Genomic DNA, 19107 nt, shown 5'->3' on the forward strand with positions numbered 1-19107 from the left:
TTATGTAAAATGATAGAATTTAAAATCTATTTAAATGTGATAGGATATCATTGTAGGCGTTATAAACATGGGGGAAACATTTTATGTATGTTTGTATGTGTGGTCATTTTGTCATGTGGAGGACATGCTGTGGGGACCAAACTCATGCAGAGACACCTCCTAGAAGGTGAGACACCTCATTCTTCAAGCTGTCTATTAGAGTTGGTGGAGTCTACTGACAGTTAGGTTATGTGTGGTGGAGTGTGAAAGAAAGGAATATTAAGGACAAGTCTCAGATAAGTCATGGTATTGTTCCAAGATAGGAAAACTTGTGCAGGAACAGATTTGGGTGAAAAAAATCAGGAATTCTGTCTGGCCATGTTATGCCCTTTTACTTCCATTTGAGGCTGTCAAATTGACAAATGGTGTAGTGAGGCATTAGTTTAAGGGAAATATTAAGGGCAGTGACACTGTTGTGGGACCTCAGTTACCTAGGGAGAGCTATTGAACGAGTGGAAGAGTTCCGCAATACAGCCACAGTAGGAAGTTAGAGATCTAGAAGAGGTGGAAGAGCCAACCACAGACACTAGGAAAAACACTGCGACTGAATAAGAGCGAAATTAGAAGTCAGTGTTTCAGGAATGAGTAGTAAAAAGGAATAGTGAAAAATAAGAGTCATGGAAAGCATAGCGTTAGTGTCAGAGGTCGCAGGGAAATCATGTAAAGAAAAGAATGGAGACTTGTTTGTCGAATTGGGTAATATGGAAGTCATTGCTGGGAGCAATATCTGTAGTTCAGGGATAGAAACTTCGTGAGTATCACTCAAGAAGAGAATGCAAATCAGAAAGTGGACGAAACAGCTACTTATAACCTCTTCAAGAAATAGTGCTGGAAGGAGGACCAGAAAAATGAGAGCTCCTAGAGAGGAATGTAGGTTCAAGAGAGGTTCTTTTATGATAGAAATAATAGCAGTATACTCATTGATGACTTGATTTACACTTATAATGAATGTTTCTAGTTTATTATTACGAGTATCGCTAGAACCAAAGAATTTCCAAAATAGACTCAGTAATAAGTAAATTACGAATTTTACAAAGGAGCTGGTTGAAAACAAGAGTTGTTAGATGGGAAATTAATAGACTAGGTCATTGTTAGATTGTACTTTCTTTTCTGTTTTCAAATTTGGTGCTTAATTAACTTCATTCATTAGTAGTTGGGACCTGTGATTAATTCTGATCTCTGTTAAGATAAATTATATTTTTTAAAAAGTTGATAGAGTTGGCTTGAAATACTTGTGGATTTATCATGGGTTTATATGTAGAAGGTCTTTGGGTTCAGTTGAGGAAAGGCGAAATGTTTTCTTTGTTTACCTTTACCACAAGAATAAGGGGAATTGATGAATCATGCTAAGAAGTCTGTTTTCAGTCCATTCCTATAGATTGAATCAGGGCGCTGTGGAATGAATGAATTCAGGTCAGAAGTACTATTTTTTGGAGAATTTTCCTGAAGCATAGGGTTAAAAACAGCAATTCTTCAGGACGACAGTATTCCATGAGAGTTGATCGTATCATTCTTAACATCTTTGATTGGCTTCTAGGCCTTCATACTCCCCTGACATTTCTCCTACTTTTGTGGCTGCTAGTGTCCTTCACTGCCTTGTTCTTTACGTGCTGACTCCGTGTATAAGTTAGCTCCTTGGTGCTCTGTCTTATACCTCTTCTTTACCTTTTTATTATTTTAAATTTTCTATGTGGGTGATTTCATCCACTTGCTTAGTTGAAGTCTTTGCTAACATGCTGAGCTTCATGAAGTTGTACATTCAACTGAGAACTTTCTTCTGAACTCCAGAGTGACATATCCGATTGCTTTACTTATCCACCTTCTTAGCTATCTTGCATATACTTCAAAATCCACAGCTCATCTTCTCCTACCTTCTCCCTCACCCCACTCCCCCGTTAGCATTCTGTCTCAGCAGATTCTAAGACTGCCTGCCTGGCCACCTCAGAGAGAAACCAGCAGTATTGTGGACTCCTTTCTTGACCTTTATGCAGCACTTTCCAGCTCTTTGGCCAGTCGCTAAGTGCTGTGCATTCACCACTTACCTTATAGTCAGTTCCTTTCCTCCTTCTTAGTGATCACTTTAATCCAAACCAACTAATGTCTTCCTTGGGCCACTGCATTAGCTTTCTAATCGCTCTGTCTGCACATGTACATGTGAGACAGTATTTTGGTGTATTCACAGTTGTAGTTCCTCCTTTCTGTTTCAAGTTAACTCCCTAGGAGTTAGCTCCTAGGACTTGATGTATCTTATTGACTCAAAAGAAAGTTGTTGCAGTAAAGCATAGAACTTTTCACGGAATAGGTTACAAATCAAAATACTCAACAATTTTCAATGTCTTGAAGGATGTGTCTCTTGTTTCCTCTTCAGCCACTTTCTCTATCCCAGTGTTAAACTTTCTGATTCTTATATTATGCCATAGTTGGTGTCATCTTTTGAGCTTTGTATATGTGGTATCCTTTATCTTTAATACTCTCTATCCCATTCTTAGCTTGGCTAGGTTCCTTGGTTCTCATATTGAATGGTACTTGCACATATAATTACTTATTTAATAGCTGTCTTTTCTACTATAGACCAAAACTTCTCTAAGGGGTAGGATAATATCCTCTCTTCCTGTTTCCTCTCGGGCTACAACAGTGAGAGGTCTCAGGGGCCACGGTGGCGTGCTTGAATGCTTGCATGTATGTAGAAGGTCACTCCGCAGGAAGGTGGACTCCTACTAAGTATAGGTGGGGCAAAGATCCAGAGAAATTTGAGATTTAATCTGATGGAGTCCCTTTGTAACTATAGGATGACAAGTGAAAGATATTATTGATTCAGCAAAAACACTCTGAAGGAACATTATAAGTCAACTAAACATGTCTCCCATGTAACTCAATCTTCCATTAAACAAATCGCTAATGTTTTATGCTTGAATACATTTAAGAACAGCAAAATAGAGCTTGTAGCAATTGCTCGAGCCTTCCTCATAAGACTAAGTCTAACAAATTCACTCCTCAGTAGCTCTCCAAAGATTTCTGCATATATTGAAATAGTAAAAAATTATTAGAATCACCTTTATTTAATATCCCTTCTAAACGGAGTTTCCTTAGAAGTGGTTATAGAAGGTTTAAAATGTCCTCCTGGGCTTGGTTGACAGACCAAGAAGACAAGTAGGGAAGATAAAATGAAAGAAAGAAGGTAGGCGATGGAAAACACTTAAACAGCTAAGTTCCAAAGCACTGTTTTTGATTTACATTAAGCCAGTGGCAAGTTGTTGCTTATATTTTGCTGCACATTTAGTTGAATTTATTATATAGCTACCAAGGACAGAATATATTCTAATTTACAGGAATACATTATGGTGGAAGCAAAGTACTGTAACTTTCAACTGTATTGTTACAGTTTTATATAGGTAACATTTTCTTCCTGTAGCCTAATTGATGTTCTTTATAAAAACATTTTATTGTATATATTTAAGGTCTGATGTTTGACGTATGCCATGTTTGATCATACATATAATAGTAAAAAGGTTTTTAGTGCCAAGTGAAATAACATTTCCTGGAGTTTTTTAAATCTTCTAAGTCACTTTTTATGACAGCTGTAGTCAAAACTAAGACAAGTTTTTGTACTTATGGAATAAGGTAAGTTTTAGGAGAAAAGACCTCCCTTTCCGCTATTTTTGTAATGTATTGAACTGCATGAAAGAAAGGAATTATATTTGGGAAATTGGAGGGCTGTGGTACTGTACAATAGCTTATTTGTTTCCATATTTTACCGTAGTATAGTTGTGCCAATAACTTCATCTGTGGTGGCTTCTTTTATACTTCCCTCCTTTTTACCGAGTAAGGGATAAAAATATTTTGGGTTACAAGTCTCTGACATAATTAGGGACAAAACAGGGTTCAAACCCTGAGAAATACCATAGACTGTATTTTCATCAGAGAACAACTGGGGAGCACCAAATTTAAAAAGCTAATAGTATTTTGAACTGTTGCCTGATACTTATCAGAAGTTTTATGAATAGAAATATACTAGTCATTTTTAGATTTGTAATATACTTGTTTAATTCAGGGGTATTTTCCTTTTCGAAAATATTTGATCATTCACCTTAAAATGAAGCATCAGCGAAGTTACCTTTCTTGAATGCTTTTCTCTTTCCTCCTTTTGTTCAGAATTCCATTATCTGTCTTTTATTTCTTTGCTTGTCATCCCTTAGGTGGGTGGTTCTATGATCCTTGCCTCAGGGAACTATTTCTAAAAGATGATATTAACTTGCAAAGCATACAAAGACAGCATTTTTCAACATATTATTTCTCTGGACTAGCTTATAGCCCTCAGGTTTTTTTGTTTTGTTTTGTTCTTTTTTTTTTGTTTTTTGAGACAGGATCTCGTTATGTCTCTCAGGCTTGCCTTGACTGAGCTCACTATGTAGCCCAGGCTAGTCTTGAACTTGGTACCACCCTCCTGCCTCTGCCTCCTGAGTGCTGGGGTTACAGGCATGTGTCACCATGCCTGGAAACCCTCAGGTTTTTATATTTAGATGTTTCATGTAGTTGCTGGAAGAAGAGTAGTGCAATGGGAGAGATGATGCAGCTGTTTCAATTATATATCTACAGTACGTACAAAGTATGAGTACAGATACATATTGTAAGAGAATGAAAAAGTCTTCTAGCATTTCAAGATTTTGTTATGGATTTCACATATTGTATGTTGTATGATTTCCTTGAGTTTTTAGCTCTGTTTAGGTATGTTTAATATTTGCATATATAGACTATTTGGTACCCTTAGAAATTAAAACCAAGCCCAGTCATCTTTAAAAACTACCAAATCTAATATATCTTGAATGATTTTGCCTCATCAGATAAAGAGCTTATATTGATATTTAGAGGGGCATATTTTCCCAATTTTGAGTTTATAAATTTAATTTTTGAATTTATATTAGTTTTTCTAAGACATTTAACAAACAGCCAGTGGTCTTTTGTAAATCAAGACTCTTGAATAATCTTAAGAGCTTGTATTTCACATATCTTGGAATATAATATTAAATCAAGGCTGAGCTCTGGTTTCTTATTTCGATGTTTCATGGTACAAACTAAACAATTTAAATTATTACAGAATTTTAGGAATTTATTGATAAAGAAGGAGAGCATTGCTAACGGACACATATCTCTAAAGATGAGAAAACTAATATCTAGTGTTCTGTTTACTTGGTATTGGTAAGCAAAAGTTCATAGGCCAGTATCATACCTAGTATGTGATGTGTAAGTTTTCAAAAGCTTCTTCTTCTCACTTTTTTAGTGAGACCTCCATAGTAGCACCATCATTTCCAGTGAGATGCTAAATATTCTAGTAGACAGCCATGAAGAAACCAGCACAATGCTACCACTACAGCATTAGTAAGAGTTAGTGCCTCCCTGCTGGACTCAGTGTGGATGCAGAGTGGATTTTACTTGGAAAGGATTCCTTGTTTATCTAAGTTTCCTGGAAAAAGCATTGCATCCATGAGCATCTGATGAGAAGAAGGACTAGAGACTTATGCAGAGAAACTGCATAAATATTTATTGGATGAATACCTGTAGTAAATAAAAGATACCTGAATGCAGTTGTTACAGTTTAGGTCTCAGTAATTTGATTCCTTAAATACTGTAGCTCATAATGAGACTAAGTAAGCACTAAGTACTTTAGAGTTTGTAAAATGCATTTATACACATTACATGTTTTTAAAATGTTTTAAATTTTTTCTCCCCTAGTCTCTCCACATTACATGTTTTAATACTTGTAATTATTACCCTATGAGGTGATACACCTAATTTTACATGAAAAAATCATAGCTCAGGTAATTCTGAGACACTATAACTATTTATGATTGAAATTAGGACTTAAACCCAAGCCATCTGACTCTAGGTATTATGCTTTTTCTGTTTATATAAGTCTTTAATATTTGTTACCTGTTAACCTGCACAACCTAGAAAACATAAGGCAAGTATTATCTTCAAACATTTTTATAATACTCAGAATATTATAATGAATTACAAAATCCCTAATATTTGATGGCAAATATTGATAACTCTTGTATTTATGAACCTTATGATATGATGTGATAGGCAAAATTCAACCAACCAAATATAGAATATAGAAGTATAGAATTCAACCAAACAACCAAATATAGAAACCAATCAACCAAGTATAGAAACTGAGAACATAATTAAGCCCTTAGGTACTTTTCTTTTTTGTCTATGAATATATGACTAAAATTAAAATGAACTTTTTGATAAAATTTAGGCAAAAATATTACATTTACTCAAAAAATATTTGTTGAGTACCTACCTTGTATTAGTCACCGTGCTAGATGAATAAAACAGAATGCAGGACTTAATCTCATGGAATTGAGAGTGAAACACATTGAGCTTTTTCTCAAGTAAATATGTGGTTGTACTTTCCCAATCACCGTGAGGAATACAGGCGCAGGGTATAATGAAACTACATAGGAGAGGACCTGATGTAGATTTGAGGAAGTCTTCCTTTGACATTTGAGCCTTTAACAGCCTGTAAGGCAGGTAAGAGAGAGTAATAGGGAGGGAGGGTGGAAGACACCACTTAGGGATACTGAGGAAAGTCAGGAAGAGCTGGTCAAGAGTGTGAACATTATATAAAAGAGCTGAGAACCAAGTCTCCAAGGAAGGCAGTTCATGTACTGTTGCCTGTTTGAAAGGAGTCATTGTTAAGGTCCATTCCAGTGATATTTCCAATGCTTAGGTCATTTTCAAAGCTCTTTCTGTGACCTTGCCTTCAGGTCCAATTTCGAAACATAACAGAACACTTTTTTTAAAAAACAACAAAGAGTGTTTTGTAGTATAATTACCTTCATTACTAGAGCTGGTTCAGAAGGGCTTTTGATTATTTATAAAGATTAAATTGACCCACAAAGGAATATATTATATATATATATATATATATATATATAAAATGATCTCAGTGTGATGTGTGAAATTACCTTGAAAATAAGAATTTCAGAAATGTGCATGTTTTCATTTGTGGAGATTAAACCTTTGTAGATGTGAAATATCAGTTTATGATCAGAGGCTTAAAAATTTAAAGCATACTAAATTGCTTTTTTAAGTTAAATGGAAGAAACCCACTGAAAATTACTTTTGGGTTAAAAAATTTTAGGTCTTTGACCTAACAAAAATATCCTAGATTATGCCACTAGCAGATAGTTTTCATATTCAGTTATAGAGATTAGCCTATTTACAACTGATATCCATTTTGCGTGTGTGTGTGTGTGTGTGTGTGTGTGTACAAATGAATGTGTAAATATATGTAGAAAAAGGAATAAAAGTGAAAGAGAATAGAGAACAGTCCAAAGCAAAGACCTTCATCCCAAATATCTCCTATTTTGTAAACCCCATAGGCTTTAATCTTTTAAAGCTTCAGTTTTGCATGTATAAAATCATAGTAGAATTAATGCATATAATATTTTCTGGATGTTAAAAAGTTTAGAAGTGCTTTATAAACTAAAAAGTTTGGGATGTGTATATGTCCATGAGTGTTTTTGACAAATACATTGCTGCACACCTGTCGATATCTGAGATAATAAATAATAGCCAAAATAGGGACAATTTTAGTTTCAGTCAAACCCATAATTGAATATTTTGATTTAAAAAGGAACAAATAATTGTTTAATATTTGTATTATTGTATGTTTATTTATGTTGTATTCTTTTGTGACATGTTTATTCATGTCAAAAGAATTAACTAGTTTTTTAAAATAGTGTCTTTAAGTTTTTATATATTGACCATGACAGGTATATGAAAGGAGATACAAGGGTGAGGACTGAGAGTTGAGGTGGAAAATGGTGAACGAGGCTGAATCTGTCAAAGAAATGTCGAGGGTTAGGTCAGTTAAAGATCAGTAAAATATTTAGCATCTCTCTATGTGAATTGAGACGTAAAATCTGGATTACACACTGCCTTAGAACAACCTATAAACCTTGCTTTTATCTGCAACGTAATTGTTCCCTGAGAGCGGATGAGGGTGCCGGGATGCTCCACTGTTAAGGCCTCCTTGCCTTCTTTTCTAAAATTGCCAGGACTGCCATTGTTGAAATATATTTACAGTAGTTGGTGAGGTTTCTCTGGCCATGGTTGTGTGTGGGTTTTTTTTGGACTTGTGGGAAAGTTTTTATTTAATGTGTGCTGTTTAGGTGAATTTTAATTGCTAGTGTGTAATTTTTTTCTATAATTACATGACCAACCATGTAGTTACTATATATGGCCTTTAGAAAGGGACATTATTCTTTTTTTCTTTAAAAATAAATCGACTTTAAAAATTAAATAAACTCAAGTGAGCAATATATAGCTTTCCAAATGCACCTCACTCTAGAAGTATGGCATTGTAAATACAGATGATAAGAAACCTATGGTCTGTCACTTTTTTATTGTTTCATGATATCAAAAGGACAATATCTAAAAACCACTTATTTTTAGAGTGTTCTGGTCCACTGCAGTAGCTTGCACACTGAAGAGATACACTCTGTTGCTGGGCTTATTCATTTCTGAGAAAAAAAGGACTGGGGAAATGCAAAATTTCTCTTTCTCTTACCCAGTAGCAGCATTGAGAAGATACCTTGTTCCCATTTTTATTACTTCGGAGATTTTATTGCTGACAACCAGATGTGCTGAAACTCCTGACGACAGCATCTATTCATTGCGTGTTTTTAATAGGCTTAGAGAAATATGAGTAGAGTACATGAGAGCAGCTCAGCTTCGCACTTCAGCTGGGAATGCCCAAAAGCTTACTGCTGTTTAGAATTCTTGCTACAGTCAGGAGAAAGCCGAAAGCTGCACGAGTGCTGGATCTTCTCCGACTGAATTAGAAGAATAATGACTGTACAATTAACTATCAACCTCTGCTCATTTAAGCACAGTTTCTACAGAGCTCAGGAGAAATATGGAACTTGATTGGCATGTTTTATTTGATGGTGTCTGCAAATAGATGACTTTAAAGACAGGTGGTAAGGAAAAATAAGAGAAGGAAAAAAATAAAAGAAAGAAAATGCAATTTGAGACATTGCGCCAGGTCTGCAATTCTGTTTTATCTCATTTTCATGGGGTTTTTTCATCCCCACCAAATATTTTACAAAATGAGCTTTTTGGACAAACGCTGAACAATGCAAGGTGAGTAGAGCTAAACTATATTTTCTTTTATTATTCTTATTGTCAGAATAGTAACCCTGTATGTCTATAAAATTGTTTTGTGTTGAAATGCTGTTAGTATTATAAGGACATTGTCTTTCTAATCGTGAAAGCAAAATTTTATTTGGTGCTTCTAATTCTGTTCAAAGAAGGAAAATAAGCCTTCCCCCTTCAAAACAGAAAAAGCATCTAAATTTAAGTAGATTGATCTCAGAAACATAATACAGATATCAGGCTGTTTCATTATTTCTTTCCCTAATAAATAAGATGATTAACTTAAAATGCTTGGTGTTTTCTTTGTAATCATAGCAGTGATTACACTGCATTTATAAGGATGGGGCTATATAATCATATGTGATTTGTTGGAAAATGTGAATTAGCAATCATGCATGCTCTTGTAAAACATGCGGAAGATGATTTCTAGGTCTAAGGCATTTCTCTATGCAGGGTAGATCAATAACCACTTTTAAACAGTATATATTGTAGAATAGCTAGTATTTCTTTGAATTAGGTTGGCTAGTCTGGACAGATTCTTTGTTACAAATTCCTATTGCTTTTTCAATCTGATCCTTTTTTTTTGTGATGAAGGTTGTTAAATTATGAACCTGTGTTCTAGATGGTTTCTCTGGCTTACACTAAAAGAGATAGTCTATTAAAGAAAGATTAGAAAATGTAGTTTTATCACTTGATTTTTCCCTCATTTAAGTTATCTGGCTTTTGAGAATTTCTCATACATGAGGTATAAAAAAAGACCATCTTTTAACTAAATTTATGTGGAGAAGACCGAAAGAAATTCTGTGAACATGCTATTACACTGAAATCTGGATATTGACAGGGAACTAATAGTGCATAGAATATTGAATGATTGTGTTGTCTCTTCCTTTTAGGATTCTGGACAATGTGAGGCAGCCTGTTTTAGAGATTAAAAAAGCTGTTACACAATATGTGTCTTAATTTAGCAAGTAAAAAGGAGGCTTTTGTAGTTTATTGGTTTTTAGAATCTTTACTGATAATGAATATATTCATAACCTTTCCTTTGACTATGGAATGGCATATCTACTTCTTATAAAATCATACCTCTGTTCCTCAGTGCAGTTATATGAAACTAATTTGTTTATTTTAATGTTTGATTTTAAGACTAATTTAAAATACATAATAGTATATCAGATATTATGGTATTCTAAAATGAGCTATTTGTATTTTAAGATGTTTTCTTTTTATTTACTACTATATTACTTCACTGGTATATGGTAAAAATAACATGTATTGCATTTTAATTTGAAATAAAAGAGGCAGCATGAGTTTGTAAAAATTTACATGACTTGAAGCTTCCAGAGTTTCAGAATTTATACTCATACTTCATAATTGTTTTTCCTGTTTTATTTCATGTCTTTTTTAAGTGCCAAGAATTTATGTGCTTAGAAGTATTCACATTCAGCCTAGCTGTATATTCACTACAGAAATTATGCTATTAACAGGAGTGTAAGGAATTGGCTTTGAAGTAAAAGTAATTTTAAAATAAGAAAATACTTGTATTTGTGAGGGTTGTATATATTCCTATCACTGTGCTTTAGCTTTGGCTCCAAGTTTACTTTGTGTTGGCATGCTTTTAATTTAGGTGCTCTCATTAAAAGCTGGAATTTTTATTGTGCAATTAAATGGCAAATTGCAAAGTTTCTAGTGCTTCCACAAGACCAGTCTTTAACTTGTTTTGATTATTGCCTAAAATTTTGAGAATATAACTGATCATTAATGATCATTTGAGAATAACTGATCATTAAAGAATTAAAGAATCCTGCTTTAGAAAACAATTTCTTGTCTTTATCTATGCTTAACTTCTTAGTCTTAAAAAAATTACACCTTATTTTGCAAGTAGATCTACTGGTCCTCCGAAGTAATCAACTACTTGATTGACATTTAAGATCAGCCAAAACCCATTATGCAGGTAGTTATTTTGGAAGTATGAAAAATAAGTGTATAAGCTTGCATGTAATGCTTTCACATATTTTATTTCTTGTTTTTGTGTGTGTTCAATTAAATACAAAGTCTTTTAAAATATTTATTCTGCTTAGATTCTTTAAAAAAGAAATACAAATGCCTAGACATTAACATGTATTGTAGCCTAAGAATTCATCTTGAAAAAAGTATCACAGAAGAATGATCTGAGTTTCATATTAGCAGACGTGATCTCATAACTTCAGGTCCTCCCACCCTTCCCAGTAAAGAACGTTTGTAACTTAGTGTACTGGACACTAATGGTTTTGAGATTATAAGCATCAATTATATAACTATTACTAGGTAAAGAACAGTTTTGGTTGCTACTACATGAATAGTAATCATTTGATGGCCTGGACTAACTGACATAAATATTCAATATTTGTATTGTGACATTAACTACTATATTTAAATTGATAGAAAAATAACATCATAGATTTTGATGATAAGATTATGTTTTATTCTGAGTTGCTTTCTAGGAGAAATTACTAGAACAGTATTATGCATTAACTGTAGAATATCTCTTATTAAGATGAGACTCTTTCAAGTACTTTTGAAACTGAGACTTTTCTTACCCCTAAATAGATAATTCAGTTTTCCTCACTTTTTTAGATGGTAGAACAGTCGGTGACATATTACTAATAAAAGGTTAAAAGAGGAAAATCTTCCATAAGATGCTCTAAATACATTTCCACTTTGAACTTGTCAAAGAAGGAAAGATTTTTAAGAACATCAGTAATAATGTATGCATCATAAATCACTGAACCAGAGATTGATATGTTCAGACTATTTTTATTATCTGATGAATACTAAAAATTTATTCATGAGTAAAGATCATTAGACAGTTCTTGACTTTTTGTTGGAAACTGTGTAGCATTACACTTACGTTTCAGACTGAAAGTTCTTAGCTTGTACTCTTGCCACTGGGGTCCTTGACTACCACTTTTATGCATAAGGGAAAAGATGTCCTCTGTTCTTCCACAGCTAAAATGAAAGAACTGAAGATCCAGAGGGAAAAAAAACCTGCATCCAACCTAAAAATATTTGGTAGATTTTGATGAAGTGCCACTTTAATTAAAATTCTTGTTATCAGGTCTTCTCATTGTGAACTCATTTTTGTCAAATAAAACTATTTAACCAGGAGACAAAAATAATTGCTTTTGTTGCCAGTAAAAAAAAGTCCCCAAGTACTGAATTCATGATGAAATCTAATTTTTGTGATCTTGTGTTTGGAAACAAACAAATATTCATAGGCTAGAAGATATACATTTCCAGCAGAGTTCACTGCAGTGAGTTCTCATTGCTTGGGCAGTATTTAAATGAACATAATGATGATTTTCTTTTGTGATAAAATTTATGAAAAAATATACTTAGTATCTTTAAATTCTTCAATTTGTTGCTTTGGTCATCTTTCTCGTACAGTGAAGAAAGCCTTCTCTAGTGGTAATCTCTCCTTCATCCCTAAAGGTGAGCCAGTGAATTTGCTGAGCACACAGGGCAGAGCAGAGCTGAATTTATCCCGAACAGGTGTGAAAGAGCCTTTTTCCTGTCTTACGTATATGTGCAGTATGTGAGCAGTACGATACTCAGACTTTCACGTTAAGGGTTTTAAAAAAGATTAGTAGATCAATGCCTGTTTGGATTCACTGGTATTCTCAGTGACGGGTAAGGCAGCTGGCTAACCTCGTTTGCCTGGAGAAGTCCCGGTATGCCCCGTCCTCCAGTGGGTGCTGGTGGGCCCTGTCTCTGTCAGAAGTGGTGTGATTGGCAGTACATAGCAGAGTTACTATAAAAAAGGAAATGTAGAGCTTAAATTTACCTGATGTAAACAGATTCTTTACAGTTCTAAAACATCAATGTTATTTTAAATAAAATCTGATTTTACAAAATAAACGTCCATTTGGTGTGGCAGTATTTTGGTCAGAAGTACTCAGTTGTGTGGGTAGTGCTTACCAGTGCTTTGGTTTAGAACGCAGCCATTAATTTGCGTTCAGAAACTTTGACATAAACACTCGTTCCTCGCCGTGGCACCCTGGTGACTGCTTTGACATTGAGAGGGCAGCGTGCTCGCTTGTGGAGCTCCGAGGGGCACTCTGCCCCCTGTGCGCGGTTTTGACTTGCTGCGATCACATCCATTTCTCACGTTAGGTATATATTTAATGAAAAATGTGTTCTAAGGTACAGAGTACTCAGCAGTCTGGTATGTGTACATATACTATAAATGCATGAGTTTTGCTCTGTATACATTTTTATGCGCATGAAACCTTATCTCAACCCAGTTGCTTGTTGAGATAACTAATCAAAATGACTTTTGATTCAGACATTCAGATTACTAACTTTTATATCAGAATGTTTATTATGGACCTTAATGGTATTCCACAGTTATTAATACAGATCCTTAATCTCATACTGATCTACAATTTCACAGAAATTCATGGTGCCACCGAAAGGCTTTCTAAGACTGATCTACAGTTGAATTTAGGTTCTGAATTTGAGGAATTTTAACTGTCTCAGAACTGCTGATGTACATTTCTTACAGGACAAAGTGGAGAAAAACCAATGCACATTAAAATGGTAGGATCTTAAAATGTGAGGGCTTTTAATTTTGCCTTGCACTTTTCAGTTTTTCCCTGTTCTTTCATTCCTAGCAGAGAATTCTTTCTTCAAAGTCTAACTTTGGAGAAATTCTCATTTAGAAAATGAGACACGGATTTGTGTTGAGTTCTAAGGAGCACGATGTGAAGCCTTTTCTCTTGCAACACTCTCATTTTATTCTTAAAGCACAGCTGCTTCCCGAGATGAACCTCAGAGCTTACGTTCACCAGACTGCTGTGCACCTGTGATCTCATTGCCTGTCCTCTGAAGTGTCAGAAGTACAGTTAGATTTACGGAAATGCACAGCAGTTGTGTTTATATTTAGGGTCTGCCACTCACTGGGTTGTGCTCTGGGTGCTGTCACTCTACTGTGAACTCCTTTAGTGACAGACTACATGTTTATTCATCTCTAAATTCTTTCAGTTGTATTCCCTCTGCTGCTTTCCAGTTAATATGTAGTTTCCTCACCTTTCAGACAAATATTCTTACACTTTTTTCTAGGATAAATTAGCTTTGTGTGTTCCAGAACTTCATATAATTGAAACCATATAGAATATTCTGCTTCATAAGTATTTATTCATCATAATTTAAGAAATTCATACATGTTGTAATATGTGCTAATAACTTTTCATTGCTAAGTAGTATTCTATTGAATGGATAGACCACAGTCTCATGAGAGTCTTTTTGTGTATTTATTTTTATTTCTCTTGAGTGAATTTCTAGAGAGGAATTTGTGGCTCATGGAGTCAGTATGCATTTAGTTTTATAACAATAGACCATTTAAAATGTTTATATATTTTAAACTCTCATTGACAATATTTGCATGTTTCATTCATTCCATTCATCTGTTAGCTTTGGTAACAGAAGTGTCTATTTTGGTCATTCTTACAGGTTTATAATGGCATTTCCTTGTGATAGGATTTTGTGTTTGCCTGATGACTAACAATGTCAGAATTTCTGTATCTCCTGTTAGTTTGGATTTTAGCTATTTAGTTTAGGTATTGGTCCATAAAAAGTCAACTTCTGTGTATATAGTGTGAGGGAGGAGTCAAAGTTCATATTTTTCCAGATGAGGATCTAGTTGTTCCCTTGTTGTTTGCTGAAAAGCCTGAAAAGGCCTACTACTCCCTGTTGGGTTGCTTTGTCCCCTATGTGGAAGGTTGAATAATTGAATACATGTGGCTCTGTTTTGGGCTGTCTGTCCTGTTCCACTGACCACGTGTCTGTGCTCAGGAAGTGCCCACATTTGCCTTTATGTAATCTTCCAGGTAGATAGTAGAAGTCATCTTCTCCACCTTTGTTCTTCTTTTTCAAGATAAATTGGGTATTTGAGGGTCTTTGCATTTTCACATATATTTTATAATCATTTAAAAATTTTTGATTTGGAGAGCTTTCTAGCATTTTACTCTGGACTGCCTTACATTTCTGCAGATTGATTTGGGGGAAAGAATTGATACCTTAACGTTGAGTCTGCCAACCGTGGTCTCTTTATTGATTTAGATGTTCTTTGATTTATCTAAGCTATGTTTAGTAGAAGCCCTTAATTACTTTTGTTAGTTTTTCATGGGTATTTTGCTTTTGATACTACTATAATTTTTTTTTTTTTTTCCGATACTGGGAATTGAACTCACAACCTTGTGCTTGTCAGGTAGGCGCTGTGCCGCTGAGCTAAATCCCCAGCCCCAATGCTACTATAATTTGAATAGTTTAAAAAAATTCTTTCCTGCTGGGCATGGTGGTGTACTTCTGTGCTTCCAGAACTTGGGAGGCTGAGGTAGGAAGATTGTGGTGACCGTGAGGCTATCCTGGCTACATAAGTGAGTTCAAGGCCAGCCTGTACTATGGTGAGGCCGAGGCTCTGTCTCAGAAAACACACACAACATAAAATTGTTTCTAGTTGTTTCCTGCAAGTACATGAGAGTCAGCTTATCTTTAATGCTAATATTTTATCTTTTGACTACCAAATTCACTTATGATTTCTAATAGCCATTTTGTAGATGATATTCTCCATAAACAATCTTGTCATCCACGGAGACAGTTTTACTTCTTTTCCAATATTTATACCTTTCTTTTTCTTGTCTTAATTATATACTTAGAACCAATAGTACAGTGTCAAAAATGAGGTACGAAAGTCTCTTAGTTGAGTAACAAGTTTTTAAAAACACAAATGGGCTTGCATTTTGTAAAATGATTCTTCTGTATTTATTGAAAATGTTATATAATTGTTTTTCCTTTTTCTGTTAACATTGCTAATTGTATTCATTTTCTGTTTACATATGAAACCAACTTTGCATTTCTGGTTTAAATCTCACTCAGTAATGGAATATAATTCATTTTGTATATTGCTAGCTGAGATTTTCTGTGCTTTTTTTAAATTTTTTTTTTTTTTATTTTCTGTGCTTTTGACAAGAACTTTTTTTTTTTTGGTTTTTCTCTGGTACCGGGAACTGAACTCACGACCTTGCGCTTGCCAGGCAGGCGCTTTTGCCGCTGAGCTAAATCCCCAGCCCCGACAAGAACTTTTTACTACTGTGTTCATGAAAGATATTTTGTAATTTTCTTTATTGAAATGTCCTTGGCAGGTTTGACATTAGGATTATTTTGACCTCATAAAATGAGTTTGGCATATTTTACTTTTCCTTTATTTTGTGAACAGATGGTGTAAGGTTGATGTTATTTCTCACTTAAGTACTTGAAGAATTAACCAGGAAAACCAACTGGACCTAATATTTTGAGTGAAAATGTTGAAAGAATTCAGTTTTTAAAAAGGTAAATAAAAGGTTTATTTAGATTGTCTGTTTAATCTTTCTCAGGTGTGGTAAGTTGTACTTTTTTAGAAACTTTCCTTTCAAAGTTGACAAATTTATTAAATGTTCATAATATTCTTTTATTATCATTCTAATAATATCTGTAGTGATAATCTTTATTTTGATATTGAGAAAAGATAATAAACTATTGATATTTGATAATTTATCTTTTCTCAATTGCTTATCATTTTACCTAGAAACTCATCGCCTCATCTTCCTTTTGGCTTTATTGATTTTCTTTCATTCATCTGCTGTTTTACTGACTGCTGTTCCTATCTTATTTCTACTTACTGTGAGTTTAAATTTCTCTTCTTTAGCAAGCTTCTCACGGTAAAATCTTGGGATTTTTGTTTGTTTGTTTGTTTTAGAGACAGTGTCTTGCTGTATAGTTCAGGCTGGCCTTGAACTCACTATGTAGCCCAGGCTGGCCTTGAACTCGAGGCCATCCTTCTGTCTCAGCCTCTCAAATGGTGGGATTACAGCCGTGCACCACCACGGCTTGGGATTTCTTCTGATTTGTGAATATTTAAATATGTGGTAATTTAAAAACATATTTAAAATATCTTTGTGTTATTTGTTTCTGGTATAATTTTATTCTGGTTAGGGAACATATCTATAATCATTTCATTCAGTTTATATGTATTAATATTTGCTTTCTTGCCCACCGTGACTTCTGTCTTGGTGAGTATATCATGTGTAGTTAAACAAAACGTGTGTTCTGCCCTTGATTAGTGTTGTGTTCTATAAATATCAAGTGTGTCATCATGTTTCCTGGTGGCGTTCAGATCTTGTCTCTTTAAGTATTTCCTTATTTTTTTCTCAGTTGCTAACTATCATTGTAGCATTTATGGTTTCTCTACTGTGTCAATTTTTGCTTTGTCTTGAAGCTCTGCTACTGGGCATCTACACATTTATGACTTTTTAAAATAATAAATAAAAAATCTTTGTGAAATTCCCTTCTTCCTTGGTGTTACTCTTCATCTACAAGTTTTATTTGTGGTTTTCCATGTTACTTGCAGTTTATGCTATAATCCCCACCATACCTCCAGAATGAATAATCAGTGATTTTTAAACAGACGTATAGTTGTCAAAGCAAAGAGAAGGAGAACGAGAGGCTCCTCTGTGGCCAAGGGGACTGTTCTTCCCCTTCTGCGTGGCTGACAGCAGACTGTGTTACGGACAGGAGCAGAGCCAGTGCCCAGGATTCGGGCTTGCGGGCATTCATCAAGCCAGCCTCTTCCCCCCACTGACTCTGGACAGTACCAGGTGGCTGCTAGGCACCGAGCACTTGCTTTAGCCAGCAGCCTGCTCTCCACAGAGGGCTCCGGGAAAGTTCCACAGCTTGTTTTGCCTCATTTGCTGTTTCTTTCTGTGGTATTAACCATTGTTTTTCTGGCACCTATTCTGTACCTAATCTTTTACATGAATTGTCATTGTTTTCCCTGAAGGCCTGCAAGGTGGTGGTACCATCAGCCTTGTTTTACAGTTTAGCTGTGTGAGATTCTGGCAGAGTATCAACCAGTAATTTATCTTTTGCTCAAATGGAAAACCCAGCTTTAAATAGCCTAAGCAAAAAGGGTGTCCAGTGGCTCACATAGCGCAAAGCAAAGCAAAGAAAGCAAAGCAAAGCAAAGCAAAGCAAAGCAAAGCAAAGCAAAGCAAAGCAAAGCAAAGCAAGCAAAGCAAAGCAAAGCAAAGCAAAGCAAGCAAAGCAAAGCAAAGCAAAGCAAAACAAAAACTGCAAGAGCTGGTTTCGGGCTCAGCTGGACCCACACGCTCATGAGGGCAACAAAACCCATCCCCTGCTTCATGGGTGTGTTCCTTCTGCTGCAGGTGCTTAGAAAGACAGTAGGATAGCCCAGAACTTCCTGTCTCTTCCTATTCTTGTCATAAAAGTGAAAACTGCTTCTTTTAGTTTTTCCTCTCCATCTTTGAGTTACAAACATATCTTATTTGATAGCAGTGTAACCGTTTATTCATGCTGCTTGCATTACGTGCTTTCTCCCAGTCTTGTTAAGAACTACGTTTTATCAGTCCAGGTCGGCAGCGTGTGATGTTTGCACTCCTTGTGTGGAGGCGGTGCGTGCACACGGCACATCTTCATCCCCAAGTAGTGCATCAGAAAAGTCAGGACGTGTTAGGTTTTGCTCTTCTGTGCTGAATGCATTTTCTCTGGTTATTTTCAAACATTTATCTTCTGTTTGTAGCAGTTTTTTTTGTGTCTTTAATGTATTTATCTTTGGGTCTTCTGTGCTTTTGAAACCTACATATTTATGTCTTTCATCTAATTTGAAAATTTTCTGACTTTTACTTTTTTTGGGGTCCCATTTTCATCTTCCTTCAGATTCTCCAGTTATTTAGCTCTTAGATCTTTTATAAATTATCTCACAGATTCTTTTTCAGCTTTTTCTCTGTTCTTCAGATTGTGTAATTTTCAATTTTTTTTATTTTTTATTTCATAATCAGATGAAAACTCATATAGTGAATTTTTTTCATT

The 19107-nt window shown here is 34.9% G+C and overlaps 1 protein-coding gene across 4 annotated transcripts in view; it reads left to right on the forward strand.

Moving 5' to 3' along the window:
- The window catches only part of Rims2 (regulating synaptic membrane exocytosis 2), a 383342-nt gene that overhangs the window by 54594 nt on the left and 309641 nt on the right, over positions 1-19107 (forward strand). Inside the window, exon 1 of one of the 4 annotated variants that reach the window (XM_013512860.1) lies at positions 8739-9195. The exons of 2 other annotated variants lie outside the window; for them this stretch is intronic. In XM_013512860.1, coding sequence (XP_013368314.1) covers positions 9074-9195 — 122 coding nt within the window. In that variant the 5' untranslated portion in view covers positions 8739-9073. Of the gene's footprint in view, positions 1-8738; positions 9196-19107 lie in introns of those variants that run through there. One more of the 4 variants, XM_013512863.1, reaches the window with a different exon arrangement.

This window comes from Chinchilla lanigera, unplaced genomic scaffold (assembly GCF_000276665.1).
Source record: "Chinchilla lanigera isolate Chin_1 unplaced genomic scaffold, ChiLan1.0 scaffold00016, whole genome shotgun sequence".
NCBI lineage: Eukaryota > Metazoa > Chordata > Mammalia > Rodentia > Chinchillidae > Chinchilla > Chinchilla lanigera.